Genomic DNA, 20,100 nt, shown 5'->3' on the forward strand with positions numbered 1-20,100 from the left:
GCACCGGGATGCCACTGCCCCCCCAGCCCACCTCCACCAACTACAGCAGCTGGATCCGGCTGGGGTTTCTGGCACCGGGATGCCACTACGGCAGCTAGATCCGGCTGGGGTTTCTGGCACCGGGATGCCACTACAGCAGCTAGATCCGGCTGGGGTTTCTGGCACCGGGATGCCACTACAGCAGCTAGATCCGGCTGGGGTTTCTAGCACCGGGATGCCACTGCCCCCCCCAGCCCACCTCCACCAACTACAGCAGCTGGATCCGGCTGGGGTTTCTGGCACCGGGATGCCACTACGGCAGCTAGATCCGGCTGGGGTTTCTGGCACCGGGATGCCACTACAGCAGCTAGATCCGGCTGGGGTTTCTGGCACCGGGATGCCACTGCCCCCCCCGCCCACCTCCACCAACTACAGCAGCTAGATCCGGCTGGGGTTTCTGGCACCGGGATGCCACTGCCCCCCTCAGCCCACCTCCACCAACCACAGCAGCTAGATCCGGCTGGGGTTTCCGGCACCGGGATGCCACTGCCCCCCCCAGCCTACCTTCACCAACTACTGCAGCTAGATCCGGCCAGGGTTTCTGGCACCGGGATGCCACTGCCCCCCTCAGCCCACCTCCAGCACCTAATCCAACTCCAGCACCTACAACAGCTAACTTCAGCCGGGGTTTCTGGCACCGGAATGCCACTGCCCCCCTCAGCCCACCTCCACCAAATACAGCCCCTAGATCCGGCCAGGGTTTCTGGCACCCTCTCTCATCGCCACCCGCTTCCGGGCTGGTGTACTTCAGCGTCCGCTGGCGAGGTGCATACTACTTGCAGTCAGTCACTGCAAGAGTAGCCCCTAACTTTTCGACACCTTCAGAGGCCCTCTGCTGGATCCTCTCCAACAACCACGGCATTCCTTCCTCGCCCATCTCTTGAATGATTCCTCATCGTTACCCCTCTCTCATCGCCACCCGCTTCCGGCCTGGTCACCCTGACTTCCGTTTTCCCCGAACTCGGGGTTCCATTGTCCGCTGAGAAAACGGTGGGCCCCTCCACCTCCCTCGAATTCCTTGGTATCACTCTCGATACGGATCTGTTTCAGGCTTCTCTTCCAACCGAAAAGCTCAACCGAATCGGTCTTCTTATTATCGGTCTTCTTATTTCCTCTTAGCCCCAGGCTGCACCAAACGCCAACTCCTCCCTCCTGGGCCACCTCAATTTTGCCATGCGCATTATTCCCCAAGGGCGGGCCTTCATCTCCCACTTGCCGTCCATCGCTTCCGCTGTTCCATCTCTCTTGTCTCCCATCTCCCCAGACAACTCGAGCCGTGCCGAGCTTCGTTGTGGCTCAACCTCCTTGCCACCTGGAAGGGGATCACCTTCTTTTATGATGACCAACTGGCTCACCCCCACGACATCAATCCTACACCGATGCTGCTCCTTCAATCGGTTTTGGGGGCTTTTACGATGACAGATGGTTCGCAGCAGGACGGCCCTCAGAGCGTGCAAACGAATACCACAACGTTTCGACCGAACCATAGATCATCATCGTCATTGCCATCGTCATTGCCATCGTCATTGGCATCATCATCGTTATCGTCATCGTTATCGCCTTCGTCATCATCATCGCCATCATCATTCATCGCCATCATATCGGCATCGTCTTCACCACCATCATCGCCATCATCATTCATCGCCATCATCATCGGCATCGTCTTCGCCACCATCATCGCCATCATCTTCATCGTCATCGTTATCTCCTTCGTCATCGACATCGTCATTGCCATCGACATCATTCATCGCCATCATCATCGCCATCGTCTTCGCCACCATCATCGCCATCATCTTCGTCATCGCCATCGTCATTGCCATCATCATTTGCATCGGCATCGTCATCGCCTTCGTCTTCGCCATCGTCATCGCCTTCGTCATCATCTTCATCGCCATCATCATCATCGCCATCATCATTCATCGCCATCATCATCGGCATCGTCTTCGCCACCATCATCGTTATCGCCTTCGTCTTCGCCTTCGCCATCGTCATCGCCTTTGTCATCGCCATAATCATCGCCATCATCATCATCATCGCCATCATCATTCATCGCCATCACCATCGCCATCTTCTTCGCCACCATCATCGCCATCATCTTCATATCGATAAGTATCGACATAATTAATAAAGGACGCTCCAACTCCACATCCATCATGCTGTTCATAATAATAATAATAATGACTTGGATTTATATAGCGCCCTTCTAGGCACCCAGAGCGCTTTACAGAAATCATTATTCATTCATACACATTCTCTCCAGTGGTGGTAAGCTACATTGTAGCCACAGCTGCCCTGGGGCAGACTGACGGAAGCGTGGCTGCCATATCGCGCCTAACGGCCCCTCCGACCACCACCAACATTCATACACATTCACACGTTCACACATTCATGCGCTGTCTAGTCTGGCACTCAGCCATACATCAATTTATCCTCCATGCAGCACATGTCCCCGGTCACTCCACCACCATCACTGACTCTCTTTCTCGTTTCTCATCCCCGAAGACCAATCACCCCTGAATACTTCGAGACCCTGGCCAACTACTCGTCTTCCTGGAAAACACAGAGCACATCTTCAACAGATCCTTGCGTCCGAGTCAGGACAGTCGTCACCAGTTTCTGGTTTCACCATCGCTTCCGTCATATACTCTCCTTATCTGGCATCTCCCCAACGCACTACTCCGGTCACTCCTTATGATCGGAGCCGCCACTTCAGCCTCCCGCCACGTATCCCAGAGCACCTCATACAGCTCATGGGCCGATGGTCCTCCCAACTTCATCGCTACATTCCCTCAGATCTTAGCGACCTCAGATCCGCTCAGTCTCATCTCCTTAAATAATCCACGGTTTTGGGGGTTCGTCGTTGCCCGGGCGCTGCGGCGGATTCCCTACCAGCTTCCCCACAACGCATCGACTGATCCATAGATCATCGTCATTGTCATCGCCATTATCATCACCATCGTCATCGTTATCATCTTTGTATCAATAAATCATTTAAACGTATCCTGTTGATGGCGTGGTCCTTGCTAGTGAATTGGAGCTTAACAAGCGAATTTCGGGAGCAGGACCACGCCTCAACCACGCCTCCTCCGGCACCACGCCTCTTCCGGCGAACCTTCAAATACCAGCCTAACCTTCACTTCCTCTTCGCTCTCGTTCTATGCACCCCTCCCCCCCAGCCCTTTTCTCTTCTCCTTCTTCCCTCTCTTTCTCTACCTCATAGATTCCTAGGGGGTTCGTCGTTGCCCGGGCGCTGCGGCGGATTCCCTACCAGCTTCCCCACAACGCATCGACTGATCCATAGATCATCGTCATTGTCATCGCCATTATCATCACCATCGTCATCGTTATCATCTTTGTATCAATAAATCATTTAAACGTATCCTGTTGATGGCGTGGTCCTTGCTAGTGAAAGGATGTTTTACTTCATTTTGTAAACTGTTTTTGCATCCTCTTATTTTACATTGTGTTATTGTAGAGCATTATCCATTCCAGCATACTTTACATAGCTGTAAGAGATTGAACATTGATTTTAATTTTTTTTTTGCAAAAAATAAAAATATGATAACAAAGCACTCTCGTCTTTTTTACGTGATAAACATGAGCCTCATCCCTCATCTCTTGTCACGTTATCTTGCAGGATGTATATCGAGCATGTTTTTCGAATATGTTCAAGTTTGTCTACACCAAAAACCACAAATATCAGTTCATATACAGGAAGTTGTGATTTGAAAAAAAAAAAAAAGTCATGTATGGTTGCATTTGACACAACTCAACGTTTGGTTGTCTCCACAATGTGATAGAAGAACTATTAGTGTCCTCATTTGACTGTATCTCCTACATTTCTTGCATTTTTGAATCTCTTGTAGTCTCAGTCTATTCTCACAGCACATTGAAAACCCTGACAAATATGTGCTCAAGCACAAACTTAAATCAGAAATAAATAGAACAACAACAAGGAGATGACCAAATCTTTTAATACAACAATTACATTTATAGTATCTATCTGTTTTCATCCAACAATGATTTATACCTGCTCATAAGGGTTTAGTCACAGGTACCTGCTGGAGCCTATCCCAACCCTCTTCATGTAAAAGACAGCGGTTCACATTGGTGCACAAAGACATAAGTATGCGGACTGAGAGTGAATACAGGAGAAAACCAATCACGTGAACTCCCCAAGGAAAGGCCCCTGCCGGGATATGAACCCCCAAATTGGCTCTGCAGGTTCTTTATATTGACATGGATTTTAAAATAGCATGGAAAATGAAAAAAAATAATAATAATAAAAGGAAAAAAAAATCAATTACAATGTCCAGCAATTATTCAATTGCAGCTCTTTGAATGCTCAATTTTTTAGTCTGGGTTTACTTCTGCTGTTTTGCTGCTAGGATTGCTGTTTAGTGTTTAGCTTTATTTCTGCTGTGCGATACCAGAGAGGATGATACCCTCACTGGACAAGCTTAACATGAGGTATTTTTGTGACTATAAGTAATTATTGCCACGCTTCATTAAGGATCTCTAAAGTGATACTTGTCCATGAGGTTTTATCGGCTATTAACAAATAATATCTCTTGATTGCCCTCTGACGGCTAAGGTATCACGAGTTTCCTTGCTCACAACGCACTACGTACCGTGTTAGTTTATGTCTAACTTCCATTGTGTAGGAAATATAACCTAGATCTGTGGGGATCTGGCAGGTATGTTCAAAACAAAATGGCCCAAATAAATCATATCTGATAAATTGTTCATGACATATTGTTTTATTCCACAACAAAGATGCTGCTCAAATTAAAAGAAAGGTATAAACTTTTAATGTTGTATAGAGCAAAGCCTTTTTTGCCATACACATTTTGTGCATGTTACAATATCAGTCCCAGTTACCCTGCCTTGACGAAATATTTGCTTACTTTACCGAAATGTTGTCTAGCTACAGTGAACATGACACGCGTTTGTATCTTCTAGACGAGATTATTGTAATGTATTATTAGCAGGATTCCAAGTAATTCTCTGGCTCCACTTGATCCAAAGTGCTGACAGGAATCAACAAGAGAGACCTCGTCTGTCCTGTGTTAGCCTCCTTCCATTGGCTCCCTGTAAAACTCAGAATCCAACTCAAGAGTCTGTTATTTGTGTATAAAGTCCAAAAGTGACTAGCTCTGCGATATATGCAAGACTTTACAATGCCTTATGTTCCTAACCTTCTTGTGGTGTTCTGGTCAAATCTGACCGATTTACAATTTAAAACACTCGTAAATATTGTGTTTTACATCTGATTGCCTCAGGGCCTTATGATATCTTTCACACAATGCACTTGAACATATAAAAGTGATGATCACCTCTTTCATTGAAATTGAATGTTTTAATCTACTTTGAACAACTGTGGTGTTCCCAGTCAAAGGTGACCGCCATAGGAAATGAATGGGTATCCAGACTATATTCATCCATCAGACAGAAAACATCCCCATACACACCACCCCAATTCACACACACTCCGTTATCAGAGTGCAGGTTTACTCATAGTTCCTAGAGTATCCAAATGTAGATTTGGAGGGCGGTCCTTCTGCTATAAGGCAACATTACTGTGGAACCAACTTCCATTCTGGGTTAAGGAGGATGACACCACCTCCACTTTTAAAACCAAACTTAAAACCTTTCTGTTTAGTAAAGCCTATAGTTAGTGTAAACCCTAGTGTGTTAGGGCCAGTAGTCATAGCTGCAGCTAAAGTACAAAGAGTTTAAGCGAGTTTAAGCCTTAAACATAGTTTCGTTCTAGATATGCTGCTATAGAGCTACGCTGCAGGGGGACACCAACATGATCCACTGAGCGGTGCCCATCACCCTTCCTTCTCTCCTCTTCTTCTCTTTCCTTTCTTCAGATCAACCCTCAGTTATGATTAGAAGTATCTCATCACCATAATTGTTCTCCATTGTTTTTGTAGTTTGTTGTGCTGGTCTGCCCCCTCCTTTTCTCTTCTGTACATGTTTGCAGGCCAGACCTTCAGGAGCTGCATGCTGACCTGCAGTCCCACTCTGACCATCCCAGTGCTGCTTCCACCTGTCTGTACAGATGTGTGCGTGCGTGCGTGCGTGCGTGCGTGCGTGCGTGCGTGCGTGCGTGCGTGCGTGCGTGCGTGCGTGCAGTTGTGCGTGTATTTGTGTGAGTGTGTGTCAGTTGTCACCCAGGATTTGAATGTCTGTTTTTCATTTTTTTTTATATATTTTTATTATGGGATAAGGCACAGTAGAACAGGAATCAATGACACATTTACATTGAGTATCATATTATTTATTCTCGATGGAATGAGAAAAAGATATACAGTCTACCTCCTAGGATGTTTTTCTTGATTTAAGGACAAAACATTACACAATTCAATGAAAATAATATTAATAATGATAAATAAATAACGGAAAATCAGTTTAATAATTAAGTATTAAAGCTACATAGTATAAATTAAAAAATAGATGAATAAAAAGGAAAAACAAAACAAAAAACAAAGAAAAAGTACACAAATAACTAAATAAGGAAGAAGAAAGAGAGAAAAGAGAGGGGCAAGACAGTGGAAGAATGTAAGAAAGGGAAGCCACTTATTACAAAATTTGTTAGAGCTACCTTTCACTGAATATCTGATCTTTTCCAGCTTCAGAACAGACATGGTATCGTTGAGCCAGTGAGTGCTAAAGGGAGCCTTAGTCGACTTCCAGGGGAGAAGAAGGTGGCGTCTTGCCAGTAAGGAAATAAAAGCTTGAGTTGAAGTAAACCGGCTATGGTCCTCTGGGAGCCCGAATATGGCAACCTGGAGGGAGACTTTTAAAATCACTGAAAGTATTTTTGACATGGTGTCAAAATAATTGAACCAAAAGCGAGAAAGTAGTGGACAAGAGTAGAACATTTGGGTTAAATTGCAGGATGAGGCATGACATTTGTCGCAGTTGAGGTTTAGAAAAGTGGACTCTTAACAGTACTTTAAACTGTATAAGTGTAAGACGAGTGCAGGATTAACTTGTATACGTTTTCTTAAGAGCAGTGTCCCACCAGTCATGCTCCAAGTTTAGATCCAGTTCATCTTCCCAGGCAGCCAGGGCCGCCGCAAGGGGTGTGTGAACCGTGCGACCGCATGGGGCCTCGCGCCCCAAGGGGCCTCGCGCTATGGGACGTTTTTTTTTTCAATTTTTTTTTTCCTTTTTTCCCTTATAAATATTAACAGTCACATTCCATTACAGACCTAAATGTGTACTAGTCTGTGCATATCAATAAATATATGTGCAATGATGTGCTTGCTGATTGATGTCTGTTGTTCAATACAACTGCGTCAGACCAAGCGCAGACACAAGGGACTCTGATCGAGACGGGTGGAGTGTGTAATAAACTGTCACACAATGTCGAGAGAACGAGACAGATTCAGGAAATTTCCATCAGGGGATGAAAAAAGAAAAAAACTAAAGAAAATGGAAGAGTTTAATGCCTCTCTGAAAGGCTCGTTTGATACATTTGTTACAAAAATCACCGATCTGACCGGGTCTCAAGCAGCCGTGGGGCCCCGCGTCGAGGCAAGCCCAGATGATGATGAGGCAGGGGAAGGTATCCAGTATTTTGCTAATTGGAGAGTTAAAATTGCGCATATAGACACCCGATCCGACCCGAAAAACCCAAAAATGTCACGTGCGCTCGCTACGCTCACGTTTGAGGGCCCCCCCCAGCCATTTCGCACAGGGCCTCGCAAATCTCCCAGACGGCTCTGCAGGCAGGCCTAATTGAATGTCTGTTTTTCGTCATTATTTGGGTTTATAACAAGCAAATCCGCTTTAATGTCACTAATGTATTTGTAGCAAGGCTAGTGCTACGGGGGTCACCCGACAGGACAGAGGATACAGGGTTTTGTGCAGGAAACGTTTATTTGCACCCGAGACACACGTGCCAGACTCAGCAGCTTCCTCCCAGCAGAGACCCACCTTGCTGGTGTGCAGCCGCTCTTTATGAATCCAGGCAGGGTGGGTAGGTTGATTGGGCACAGGTGTGCCCAATCAGCTGAGTGGCTGCTCCTCCACCCTGCCACAGTATTTTAACAAGAGGAAATGTTAGGAGTAAAAAAATGTTTAATACAGGGAAAATAAGTAAGGATCATTCATTAATTTTCCATAACCACTTCAATCCTAGTCAAGGTCACATGTGTCTGCTGGATCCCAGATGTCTGGGTGAGAGGCAGAGCGTACCTGTACAGGTCGGCAGTATATCGCAGGGACAAACACCCATGCACAAACACAAACACTCGTACTGTCAATATTGTGTAAGTATGAAGGCCGGAGCTTCGGGAGCTGCATGCTGACCTGCAGTCACCCCCTCTGATCATCCCACTGCTTGCTTCTACCTGTCTCTGTGGAGCTCTGCTATATGCTTGCTGACATCCTGGCCTGCGCCCGACCCCCCTTATGATCCAGGGGCCTGTACTACGAAGCGGGATTTGGGGTTAGCGAGGTAACTTCAGGTTTAACCCTGGGTTTTCAGGACTACGACGGTGGTTCACTTCTTACCGGGGTACATCGCCATGGTAACTTATGCTGAACAGCTAACCTGCTCCGGAGCAGGTTATGTTCGAGATACAGATCGCCGGGTATAAAAGCACCGCCCACTGACCAATCAGCTCTCTTGGAAAATGGCATGCCCTGTCGAAGAGAATCCAGTGGAGCTTGGTGCGCGGATCGTGAGAGGATCCCTCCGAAGAGAACGCGTATTCAGGGACCGCCAAAACCCCTTTGCTTTCCCTGATACTGTATGAACGATCCAAAAAAAAAGGAAAAAAAGGAGGAAAGGAGAAAATAAAAAATAAATCAATCAATGAATAAATAAAACAAATCATCACCCAAAATCCGATGTACAATCAATCCAAAACTAATACCAATTAAATAAATAAATCAAGAAGAAATCAAAAAGAAGATGCATTTGTAAGGGGATAGCAAAAAAGGGATTTTCAATTTCGTCCCTCGAACATTCTGAGAAGTCACTTTAAAATACTAAACACCCCCCTCCTGAAAAAATAAAAAATTAAATAAAATAAATAAATAAACCCAATTCTTTGGTACAGCATCAGCACAAGTTATCGGTCAACAACAATAGTTATAGAACCAATATATACAGGACTGTCTCAGAAAATTAGAATATTGTGATTTTCTGTAATGCAAACACAAAAACAAAAAAATGTCATACATTCTGGATTCATTACAAATCAACTGAAATATTGCAAGCCTTTTATTATTTTAATATTGCTGATCATGGTTTACAGTTTAAGATTAAGATTCCCAGAATATTCAAATATATGTTTATATCCCTATGAATTTACGCATTTATACAGTCAGCGATCTTTTGCCAGCTGTCTTTCCTGCATTTTGCAGCTGCAACTGTGTTGCTTTTTGCCTGTATTATATGCCTATACTCATCATATTTCCGTAAAATTATTGTTTGCTCTTCGCTACTGAAATAAGCGGCTCTGACAGCGGACTTCTCCATGCTTGCGATTGGTCATGCGCTGAAAACACCGCCCCTTTTATGTGCACGCGCTCATATCCAGATTGGAGAAACCTGGGTTGATATACCGAGTTGATAACCACCGTCGTGTGACCGCTTAGCGTGATTGCAATTGTCCGGGTTAGTGAATCTGGATAAGGAAAAGATATCCTGGGTATGTTGAACTTGCTTCGTAGTACAGGCCCCAGGTCCTGCTGAAGGTTTCTTACCTCTTAAAGGGGAGTTTTTCCTTGCCACTGTTTGGCTTAAGGTTTTTCTCCCACTAGGGTAGTTTTTACCTGCCACTGTTTATGTTATGTTTATGTAATAATTGCTTGGGGGTCATGTTTTGGGTCTCTGGAAAGCGCCTAGAGACAATTTCTGTTGTAATAGACGCTATGTAAATAAAATTGAATTGAATTGAATTGATCACTATCACTAATCAAACTAAAATTCATGTTTTTGGATGAAGGAAGGGTGCAAGGAGAAAACACCAGCATGTCTGGTTTCAAGTTCCTTTTTTAAAATACATTGTTAGAGAAGTTATGCAATCAGATGATGACACAGCATGCTGACACACAAAAGCTACATGATTGTGACTTGGTGCTGATGGATTGATTCATTAATGTATGATGATGTGCTTTTTCAAAATCTTAGAGACAAAGGAATGCTCCCAATCAAAAATATAGCATCCATGTTTACATTTCAGCAACTGACACAAAGCATGGATCAACTTATCCATTCTATCCATCTAAGGCAGTCTTGCTGAATCATTTACACTCACCAGACACTTTATTTGGTACACCTGGTATACCTAATAAGTGGCAATGTTTAGTCTAACATGGTTATCAAGTTTAGTTCTTCTTCTTTTTCTTCTTTATTCTTTTCTGCCAACTTATCGAGAAAATCAACAAGAATGTATAGATTTTTTCTTAGGAAAAATGCTTTAAACTGCTTATATTACTATTGTCTGACTGCAATCAGTATGTAGCAACACAGCTCTTCAGTCATGTAAGTTGGCTAGCTAGCTAATGCTAATGAGTTTACCTCAGAGGTAACAAAGGAGGTTACAGATGCAAAGTTATAACTTTTATAACCTCCCGTAAATGTCCTGTTTTTTAATATAATTTTCGAAAAGCATTCCTGTGCCTCTTCAAACAGATGCCTTGCAAGAACTGCCACTTGCTGTTGCCTCAGTGCAAGTTCTCGCGGGGTTAGTGGCAACAACAGGAGCAAACTTGGAACAATAAACCAGAGATGGATGGATGTAACGAGAGAGAAGGCATTTCTCCCCAAAAAAGCGAAGAATTCATGTAAATATCTCTACAAATTGGATGGCGAATTTACTTTCCTAAAGAGGAGCAGGATGGGGCAGTTACGCGTTCTGAAAGATGTGTAACTGCGATTTTAGTGTCTCTCACAGGAGAAGGAACGATGTCAGTCAGCAGCAGCAGCTGGAGGCACAGAAACATGCGTGTAAACAAAAAAGTGAAATGTTTCACTTGAAGATAATCAATGTGTATATAAACTGAAAATATTTGAAATAAATACATGTACACACACACACGCACGCACGCACGCACGCACGCACGCACGCACGCACACACACACACACACACACACACACACACACACACACACACACACACACACAAAAAAAACTCACTGGGTTGTGGGCACATAATTGTAGTTTGTAAGAAGTTGACAGGTAGTTATTTTAGATAGAGAAAAACATCAGTCTTCCTCATTTTTAAAACTAACCTAATTAATTTATTTACTTATTAAATTAACAAATTACTTAAAAAATGCTTTGAGCATAAAGTTTGAACATCCAATCATAATGATCTATTGAAGTAAATAGTAATAGAGCTTAAATGTTGCATATGTGACAAATAAAAACGTAATATGCATATTAAAGAAAATACAAGAGTACTTTTTCAATAATTTTTATTTTCTCTTTAAAAAACATATGAAACTAAAAATGATATAATTTGAGTCAACATTACCAACACAAAGGAAGTTGTAAAAACAAAAACAAAAAAGAAGTGGGAGGTAAAGACAAAGGAAAGCAACCTGTTACTCTACCTTCCTTTTCGGTATGATTTTTTAATTTGGAAAAGCAGAGCTACAATTCTTCAGCGCTTTGGACTCAATAGATCACTGAGTCAGTGACATACGTCGATGTTTTTCACTGAACTATGCTCAATCTCTGTCAAGAGTATCCTGTATGCTGATATGGATAATGGTCTACAGTTACACACTGTAACATAAATGGCTTCAAAAGTATAGAAAAAAATAAAATAATACATTTGTTCACAAATATGTTTAACTGTTTAATATTGGGGGTTTTAGAGAGCACGCCTTAAACGTTTAATATTCTTATAAAGCTTATATTCATTATTTCAGTTTAAGTACAACCTGATGCAATAGAACATCCACAAGTATTCAGAAGCTGCTCAATCTACAAATAAAGCCAGATGTAGGAAAATCGGAGGATGTCTTCACCATCCACAAATAGACCTTCATAATTAGATACTTTACGATGAGAAAAAGTCAATATGATCAAAACACAGCAAAAAGGTCTATTGTTCACAGATATCACACTTTGAGACATATGGTATGTTTATATTGCCATCTGTATTATTTTTCACTAATACTGCAATTTCTTTTGTCTTTTGTCCCCTCAGTGATGGCTGCAGTGAAGGTTAAAGGAGGAGTTGCATCGTTGACATCTAAAGGAGGAGCAGAATCTGACTTTCGGGAAATCCGTGAAAAGTGTGAAGACAAGGATCGAGAGGATGCAAATGAGAGGTTGTCCTCTGCCAGGGCACTCTCTAAAACCAAACATACTGACTGTTGAAGCTTCTTCTGAAACTCATTACACATGAAGACATAGAGAATGGGGTTCAGACAGCTGTTCATGTAAGCCAGGCTCAAACTTAGAGGAGATCCGATACGAAGAATGTTTATGAGACCTGGGTTATCGCTCACTTTCAATTCCATGAAACTGAAAACATGAAAGGGCAACCAACAGATGAAAAATGCAAAAATAATGGAGAAAATTACTCGGCGAGATCTCTTTTTCTTTATTCTATGCATGCGGCTGGCACGGACGCCTATGGCCACATGAGACACGAGAATGACCAGGAATGGGATGAGGAACCCCATGACAAAGCGGAAACTAATAAGGCTCCATTTTTGTCCACTTGTCATTGTTCCAGGATAAACACAAAACGTCATGTTATTTCTCTCCATAAGGGTGCGAAAAGTGACATTAGGGATGCTGCAGATCCCAGCAACCACCCAGATTACAGCACTTATTATCTGAGCCTTGCAAACGGTGCGTTTATTGTGTGCCCACACCACCACCCAGACGGAGAAGCAACGATCCAGACTTATGGCTGTCAGAAGAAAGACGCTGGCAAACATGTTGACAAGGTTGACAAAGTTGTTAAGCTTGCACATGAGCCGTCCAAACGGCCATTGATGCTTCTGGGAGAGAGAGATGATTGAGAAAATCAGGAAGGTCATGAAGAGGAAGTCAGCCAGAGCCAAGTTGAGAAACCACACAGAGTTGACTGTTCTCTTCATTCTGAAGCCTGTTACGTAGATGACCAGACCATTACCAACAGTCCCAATCACAAATATCACACAGTAGATGACCAGGGACACTGTCTGTAAGTGACTGATGGCCAGTTGTAGTCCAGACAACCGAGCCACAGAAGAAGTGCTGTTACCTGATGGACATAAATGAAAACAACAACTGAAATTAGACCAACTTCTCAACATATTCTGCATGTTCTATTTAAATTTGGCTTTCCTTAAAATAGATTACAGGACTGTCTCAGAAAATTAGAATATTGTGATTTTCTGTAATGCAATTACAAAAACAAAAATGTCATACATTCTGGATTCATTACAAATCAACTGAAATATTACAAGCCTTTTATTATTTTAATATTGCTGATCATGGCTTACAGCTTAAGAAAACTCAAATATCCTATCTCAAAAAATGAGAATATTCTGGGAATCTTAATCCTAAACTTTTTTCCCCTTTTTTGTTCTTGCTATTATTACAATATAATGTATTTTTTGTTTGGTGAGAACTTTGAATAAGCCCATTTAGGGCTTCCTTTCTCACCTGCACATATTTTCTTGCTTTTATGTTCATTTCAACTTTTGTACCGTTTTTATGTTGTGCAAATAAATCAAATCAAATCAAATCAAATCAAATCAAATCAAATCAAATCAAATCAAATCAAATCAAATCAAATCAAATCAAACTGTAAACCATAATCAGCAATATTAAAATAATAAAAGGCTTGCAATATTTCAGTTGATTTGTAATGAATCCAGAATGTATGACATTTTTGTTTTTTTAATTGCATTACAGAAAATAGAGAACTTTATCACAATATTCAAATTTTCTGAAACAGTCCTGTATGTAGTCTCAAAAAATATTTAGTTAGTCAGTGTTAATTGTGATTAAAAACAGCACATCCTATAACAGAAAAGCACATTTTAAAACAAGCTTCCTTTATATGTAGTCTTACTCAGTTTAGAAAGAGCTTGTGGTATAATAAGCAGTTTTATAGGAATACCATTGCATATTTAAAGTTTCTTACCATTTGCCATTTCCTGCTCGGTGCAAGAGTCTGTCTCTTCTCTGAGTTTATCTCTGACTAATCTAAAACATGTTCTTTCTCTCTCTGATTACTCCACCCTCTCAGTTTATGCAACTGCCAATGAGACAGCACAATCATGTACAGGGAGTGTGCAAAATAACAGCTGCACTTAATTGCATACAATGCATGAAACTGGATATCAATTTGATGCAATACATGTTATAACATGACTATTTCTCAGTGCTCTCTTATGTTTCAGAATATAATTTAACATAATAGACCTAGACACTCAGTCACAGAATATAAAGATTGTACTCTGATATTTGTGTGGACACACCATTGAAATAGTTTATTATGTTGCCCCTTGACTTTATCATCCACATACTGTGTAAGAAGAATTAAACAATCCGCCTGTGATGTCACTTGTGAGTTTTCTGCCTTCTTTAACTTGTCATGCCATGTCAACCAACTGAAATACGGCCACCTTATTTTGGTCACAGTTAGCTATTTTCGCATATGCTAAACAAGGTGCACCACAATGAATGACAGCTAGGACTTCACTTTCATTATTCGGGTTCAGTGACTGGAAGAAACAGAATAATTGGCACATGTTACTTCAGGCATCTGTGCCAGCCGCTTGCATTGAATAAGGAAACAGAGATTCCTTATTCTGTTGAGCGATAACCTAGTTCTCCGAAAAATGCTCGCATCGGATCTCCTCTAAGTGTCAGGAGTGGTTTGATGAGGACCCAAACGCAGGAGAGCAGGAGGGCAGGAGTTCACAAAAGCAGGATTTATTGAACAAAAAGCGCTGCTGAGCAGGAATACGAAAAACTCAAATCTAGGACTCAAAAACTGGAAACACATTGGGACCACGGAGGGAGGAAACAGTACGGACCAGCGAGGAGCAGGGGAAAGACAAGACTAGATATACACAGAGGATAACGAGACACAGGTGCAGACAATCAGGGCAGATGGGAAACAGGAGGGTCAAGGGAACTGAAACTCAGGGACAGAGCCGGATTAAATAAATGGACTACACTAGGCAGCCTGTGATTTTTGGGCCCCCCTCCATCGATGTTATTTATGAAATCTTAAACTTACCAAAGTTACTAATAAAACTTAATTCACATTTTACATAGCAAAGTCATAGTCAAGTTGGTTCTTTGTATTCCAAAATAAGTCATGTGTTGTATATTAAACAGTCTATCAGACTATTTTTAGATTTTTATTATTTATACGTTATTACAATGCTCTATTAAATGCTATTAAATTATCCTTATCTTATCGATTGTGAGCATTTTGCAGAAAATCTTAATTAAATGTGTTGATTAAATTGAATAGTTAAGAAGTAAAATCTACAAAGACCAATACAATTTGCAGTAAGACAACGTGTGCTGTAGTATGTACCGTATGTCTGTATGTGTATATGTATGTGTATGCGTATGCAGAGCCGTTTGAGAGATTTGCAAGGCCCTGTGTGAAATAGCCAGGGGGGCCCTCGCGCGTGAGCGTATTGAGCGCGCGCGAAATTTTTGGGTTTTTCGGGTCGGATCGGGTGTCTATATGCGCAATTTTAACTCTCCAATTAGCAAAATACTGGATACCTTCCCCTGCCTCATCATCATCTGGGCTTGCCTCGCCCCATGGCTGCTTGAGACCCGGGCGGATCAGTGATTTTTGTAACAAATTTATCAAACGTGCCTTTCAGAGAGGCATTAAACTCTTCCATTTTCTTTTGTTTTTTTTTTTTTTCATCCCCTGATGGAAATTTCCTGAATCTGTCTCGTTCTCTCGACATTGTGTGACAGTTTGTTCCAACTCCACCCGTCTGGATCAGACTAGCTTGTGTCCGCGCCTGGTCTGATCAGTTGTATTGAACAACAGACACGCGTCATCATTGCACATATATTTATTGATATGCACAGACTAGTACACATTGAGGTCTGTAATGGAACGTGACTGTTGATATTTATAAGGAAAAAAAAAAAAAAAATTGGGGGAAAAAAAAAACGGCCCATAGCGCCAGGCCCCTTGGGGCGCCAGGCCCCTTGGGGCGCCAGGCCCCTTGGGGCGCCAGGCCCCTTGGGGCGCCAGGCCCCTTGGGGCGCCAGGCCCCGTGCGGTCGCACGGTTCGCACATCCCTTGCGGCGGCCCTGTGCGTATGTATGCGTATATATATATGTATGTATACTAAATATAGTAATAATGCACATATATATATATATATATATATATATATATGCCTTAGGTTTTTACCGGCATGTTATCAACCATTAATATGTGTGCAGACAAAAAAAAAAAAAAAAAAAAAAAAAAAAAATTTTTTTTTTTTTTTGTCCCTCTGTCTGGGCCCCCCCCCTGTCGGGCCCTAGGCACGTGCCTAGTCTGCCTTTGCGTTAATCCGGCTCTGCTCAGGGATATGGGTTTACAAAACAAAAACAGGGAAATGTCAAATCCTGACACTAAGTTTGAGCCTGGCTTACATGAACAGCTGTCTGAACCCCATTCTCTATGTCTTCATGTGTAATGAGTTTCAAAAGAAGCAGTCCATATGTTTTGTTTTAGAGAGTGCCCTGGCAGAGGACAACCTCTCATTTGCATCCTCTCGATCCTTGTCTTCACACTTTTCACGGATTTCCCGAAAGTCAGATTTAGCTCCTCCTTCAGGCTTCAGTCAACTCCGTGTGGTTTCTCAACTTGGCTCTGGCTGACTTCCTCTTCATGACCTTCCTGATTTTCTCAATCATCTCTCTCTCCCAGAAGCATCAATGGCCGTTTGGACGGCTCATGTGCAAGCTTAACAACTTTGTAAACCTGGTCAACATGTTTGCCAGCGTCTTTCTTCTGACAGCCATAAGTCTGGATCGCTGCTTCTCCGTCTGGGTGGTGGTGTGGGCACAAAATAAACGCACAGTCCGCAAGGCTCAGATAATAAGTGCTGTAATGTGGGTGGTTGCTGGGATCTGCAGCATCCCTAATGTCACTTTTCGCACCCTTATAAAGAGAAATAACATAACGTTTTGTGTTTATCCTGGAACAATGACAAGTGGACAAAAATGGAGCCTCAATATTTTCCGCTTTGTCATGGGGTTCCTCATTCCATTCCTGGTCATTCTCGTGTCTCATGTGGCCATAGGCGTCCGTGCCAGCCGCATGCATAGAATAAAGAAAAAGAGATCTCGCCGAGTAATTTTCTCCATTATTTTTGCATTTTTCATCTGTTGGTTGCCCTTTCATGTTGTCAGTTTTATGGAATTGAAAGTGAGCGATAACCCAGGTCTCATAAACATTCTTCGTATCGGATCTCCTCTAAGTTTGAGCCTGGCTTACATGAACAGCTGTCTGAACCCCATTCTCTATGTCTTCATGTGTAATGAGTTTCAGAAGAAGCTTCAACAGTCAGTATGTTTTGTTTTAGAGAGTGCCCTGGCAGAGGACAACCTCTCATTTGCATCCTCTCGATCCTTGTCTTCACACTCTTCACGGATTTCCCGAAAGTCAGATTCTGCTCCTCCTTTAGATGTCAACGATGCAACTCCTCCTTTAACCTTCACTGCAGCCATCACTGAGGGGACAAAAGACAAAAGAAATTGTAGTATTAGTGAAAAATAATACAGATGGCAAGATAAACATACCATATGTCTCAAAGTGTGATATCTGTGAACAAAAGACTTCTTTTGCTGTGTTTTGATCATATTGACTTTTTCTCATCTTAAAGTATCTAATTATGAAGGTCTATTTGTGGATGGTGAAGACATCCTCCGATTTTCCTACATCTGGCTTTATTTGTAGATTGAGCAGCTTCTGAATACTTGTGGATGTTCTGTTGCATCAGGTTGTACTTAAACTGAAATAATGAATATAAGCATTATAAGAATATTAAACGTTTAAGGAGTGCTCTCTAAAGCGCCCAATAAAAAACATTTTTTAAACATATTTGTGAACAAATGTATTCTTTTTTACTATACTTTTGCAGCCATTTATGTTATAGTTTTGTAACTGTAGACCATTATCCATATCAGCATACAGGATAGTGTTGACAGAGATTGAGCATAGTTCAGTGGTGTACGTCACTCAGTACATTAATGGCGCTTTTCCACTAGTACCTACTCAGCCCGACTCGCCTCAGGACGGCTCGTCACGCCTCGTCCCGGCTCCACCCGCTTTGTCCTCATTTGTTTTTCCACAGCCAGGTGAGAAGTGGGCAGGTTGGGGTGAAGCTGCTGTGACGTACTCGATTGCGCAACCCCTTTGTTCGTGTCGGGGCAGATCAGAAATCAGCTGGAGCCGCGAGCGGCTGAGAGTAAAACAGCCCGTCTACATCCATTTTTTAATTCTCTCGTCAGCCCCCAGGTTTATGAACATCTGCATCTCAGAGTTGGATCACCAAACAGACGTCTGCGCTGTATAATAAAATCGCCGCGAGCCGCCAGTCGCTCTCACGCTGACTCCCACTTCCTGATTCAAACGTCTGACGGCCCCGCCCCCCGACCAATCGGTGGCCTGTAGTGTGATGACGTCAGATCCAGGGCCGACTCAGCATGAGAACCTCGGCAGCCTCGGTACAGAAAAAGTATCTGCTTGGCACGGCTCCACCTGCCTCGGCCCGTAGTGGAAAAGCGCAAGACGGGGGCGTGGCGGGTAGAAGTGCGCTGAGTAGGTACTAGTGGAAAAGGGCCATTGCATGCACTAACAGAAAGTCGAATTGTTGCCTTAATCTGACCGATATCGAATTTTTACAAGCCATGTATACACCTTAGTCGGGCCGTAGTCGAACCGATCTGAAGCCAGTTATTCCGGCATGTAAACCAACCCACGCTTAGCCGAGCTAGTGACTGCCCCGGGACTCCCCCTTCAGGAAGTGACGACACCGCAAAAACCAGAAGATCAACACAGTAGGAGAAGAAGAAGACGAACAACATAGAACTAACCGGAAGAACGCAAACGTTTCTGTTCGCGCCACCTAGCGTTGCGGAGTCGAACGCACCTCACTCAATAATCGATTTTCTTCTTGCGCTTGTATACTTGGATTTCTCTGAAACTCCAGTTTAATCCTTAGCTAGATTGTTGCCAATAGCTTGATTTAGATGTCCATGTAACCGCACTGACTGACTCAGTGATCTATTTACAGTCCAAAGTGCTGAAGAACTGCAGCTTTGCTTTTCTACGTTGGGAAGGCGTACCAAAAAGGAGAGTAAAGTAACAGGTTGCTTTGTTTGGTCTTTACTTCCCACTTCTTTTTTGTTTTGTACTATTTTCTTCAGTTTTGCAAATGTTGATTCAAATTACATCATTTGGAGTCTTATAATTTTTTAAAGAGAAAATAAAATATTATTGAAAAAGTCCTCTTGTCTTTTCTTTAATATGTGTAACGGACCCAGGATCTGAGCGTGTGGAGCAGATTAAATGTTCCTGTAAAATACAGGGAAATGATGAGAGAAGACTGGTGGAGTTTTTTCAAAGCCTCACTTCTGCCCTATTGGAGAAGGAAGCAAGACGACTCTATACTGTCTCACTGAGCAATGCGCCATCTTCTGGCATGAGTGTGTAACTGCAACTTAAATGAAGTCATCTTCTTTTTCTCTCACATAAAGCAAAACAAATATTTAATGTCATCATTACACACTAGTGTGTCACATATACACGTTACGTTTATATTTGTTGCATATGAAAAAATCAAGCTCTATTACTATTTACTTCAATAGATCATTACAATGAATGATTGTATGAGCGGTGTGCATTAGTGCTTGTGCTCCCACATTCAAACGCTGACGCTGAGAGGGTGTTCTCCATGGTTGGACTAAACAAGACCAAAACAAGAAACAGTTTGGCACTTGATGGCACTTTGTCATCAATCATGACAGTAAAAATGGCTGGTTTGGAACCACAATGTTTCAAGTGGGAGCCACCAACCCCCGTCCTAAAGGCCACAAA

The 20,100-nt window shown here is 42.7% G+C and overlaps 2 protein-coding genes across 2 annotated transcripts; one reads left to right on the forward strand and one right to left on the reverse strand.

Moving 5' to 3' along the window:
• Positions 1-11,499: 11,499 nt before the first annotated feature.
• Positions 11,500-14,208, reverse strand: LOC133428753 (C3a anaphylatoxin chemotactic receptor-like). The gene is made up of 2 exons (XM_061716578.1): positions 14,164-14,208; positions 11,500-13,275 (listed from the first exon to the last, which is right to left on the reverse strand). The coding sequence occupies exons 1-2, from the start codon at positions 14,171-14,173 to the stop codon at positions 12,179-12,181; spliced, it is 1,107 nt and encodes a 368-aa protein (XP_061572562.1). The 5' UTR covers positions 14,174-14,208; the 3' UTR covers positions 11,500-12,178.
• A 471-nt stretch (positions 14,209-14,679) lies between these two features.
• Positions 14,680-17,872, forward strand: LOC133440605 (chemerin-like receptor 1). Its single transcript, XM_061717925.1, has 2 exons — positions 14,680-14,691; positions 16,834-17,872. The coding sequence occupies exons 1-2, from the start codon at positions 14,680-14,682 to the stop codon at positions 17,776-17,778; spliced, it is 957 nt and encodes a 318-aa protein (XP_061573909.1). The 3' UTR covers positions 17,779-17,872.
• The last annotated feature ends 2,228 nt before the right edge of the window (positions 17,873-20,100 follow it).

This window comes from Cololabis saira, chromosome 3 (genome assembly GCF_033807715.1).
Source record: "Cololabis saira isolate AMF1-May2022 chromosome 3, fColSai1.1, whole genome shotgun sequence".
NCBI lineage: Eukaryota > Metazoa > Chordata > Actinopteri > Beloniformes > Belonidae > Cololabis > Cololabis saira.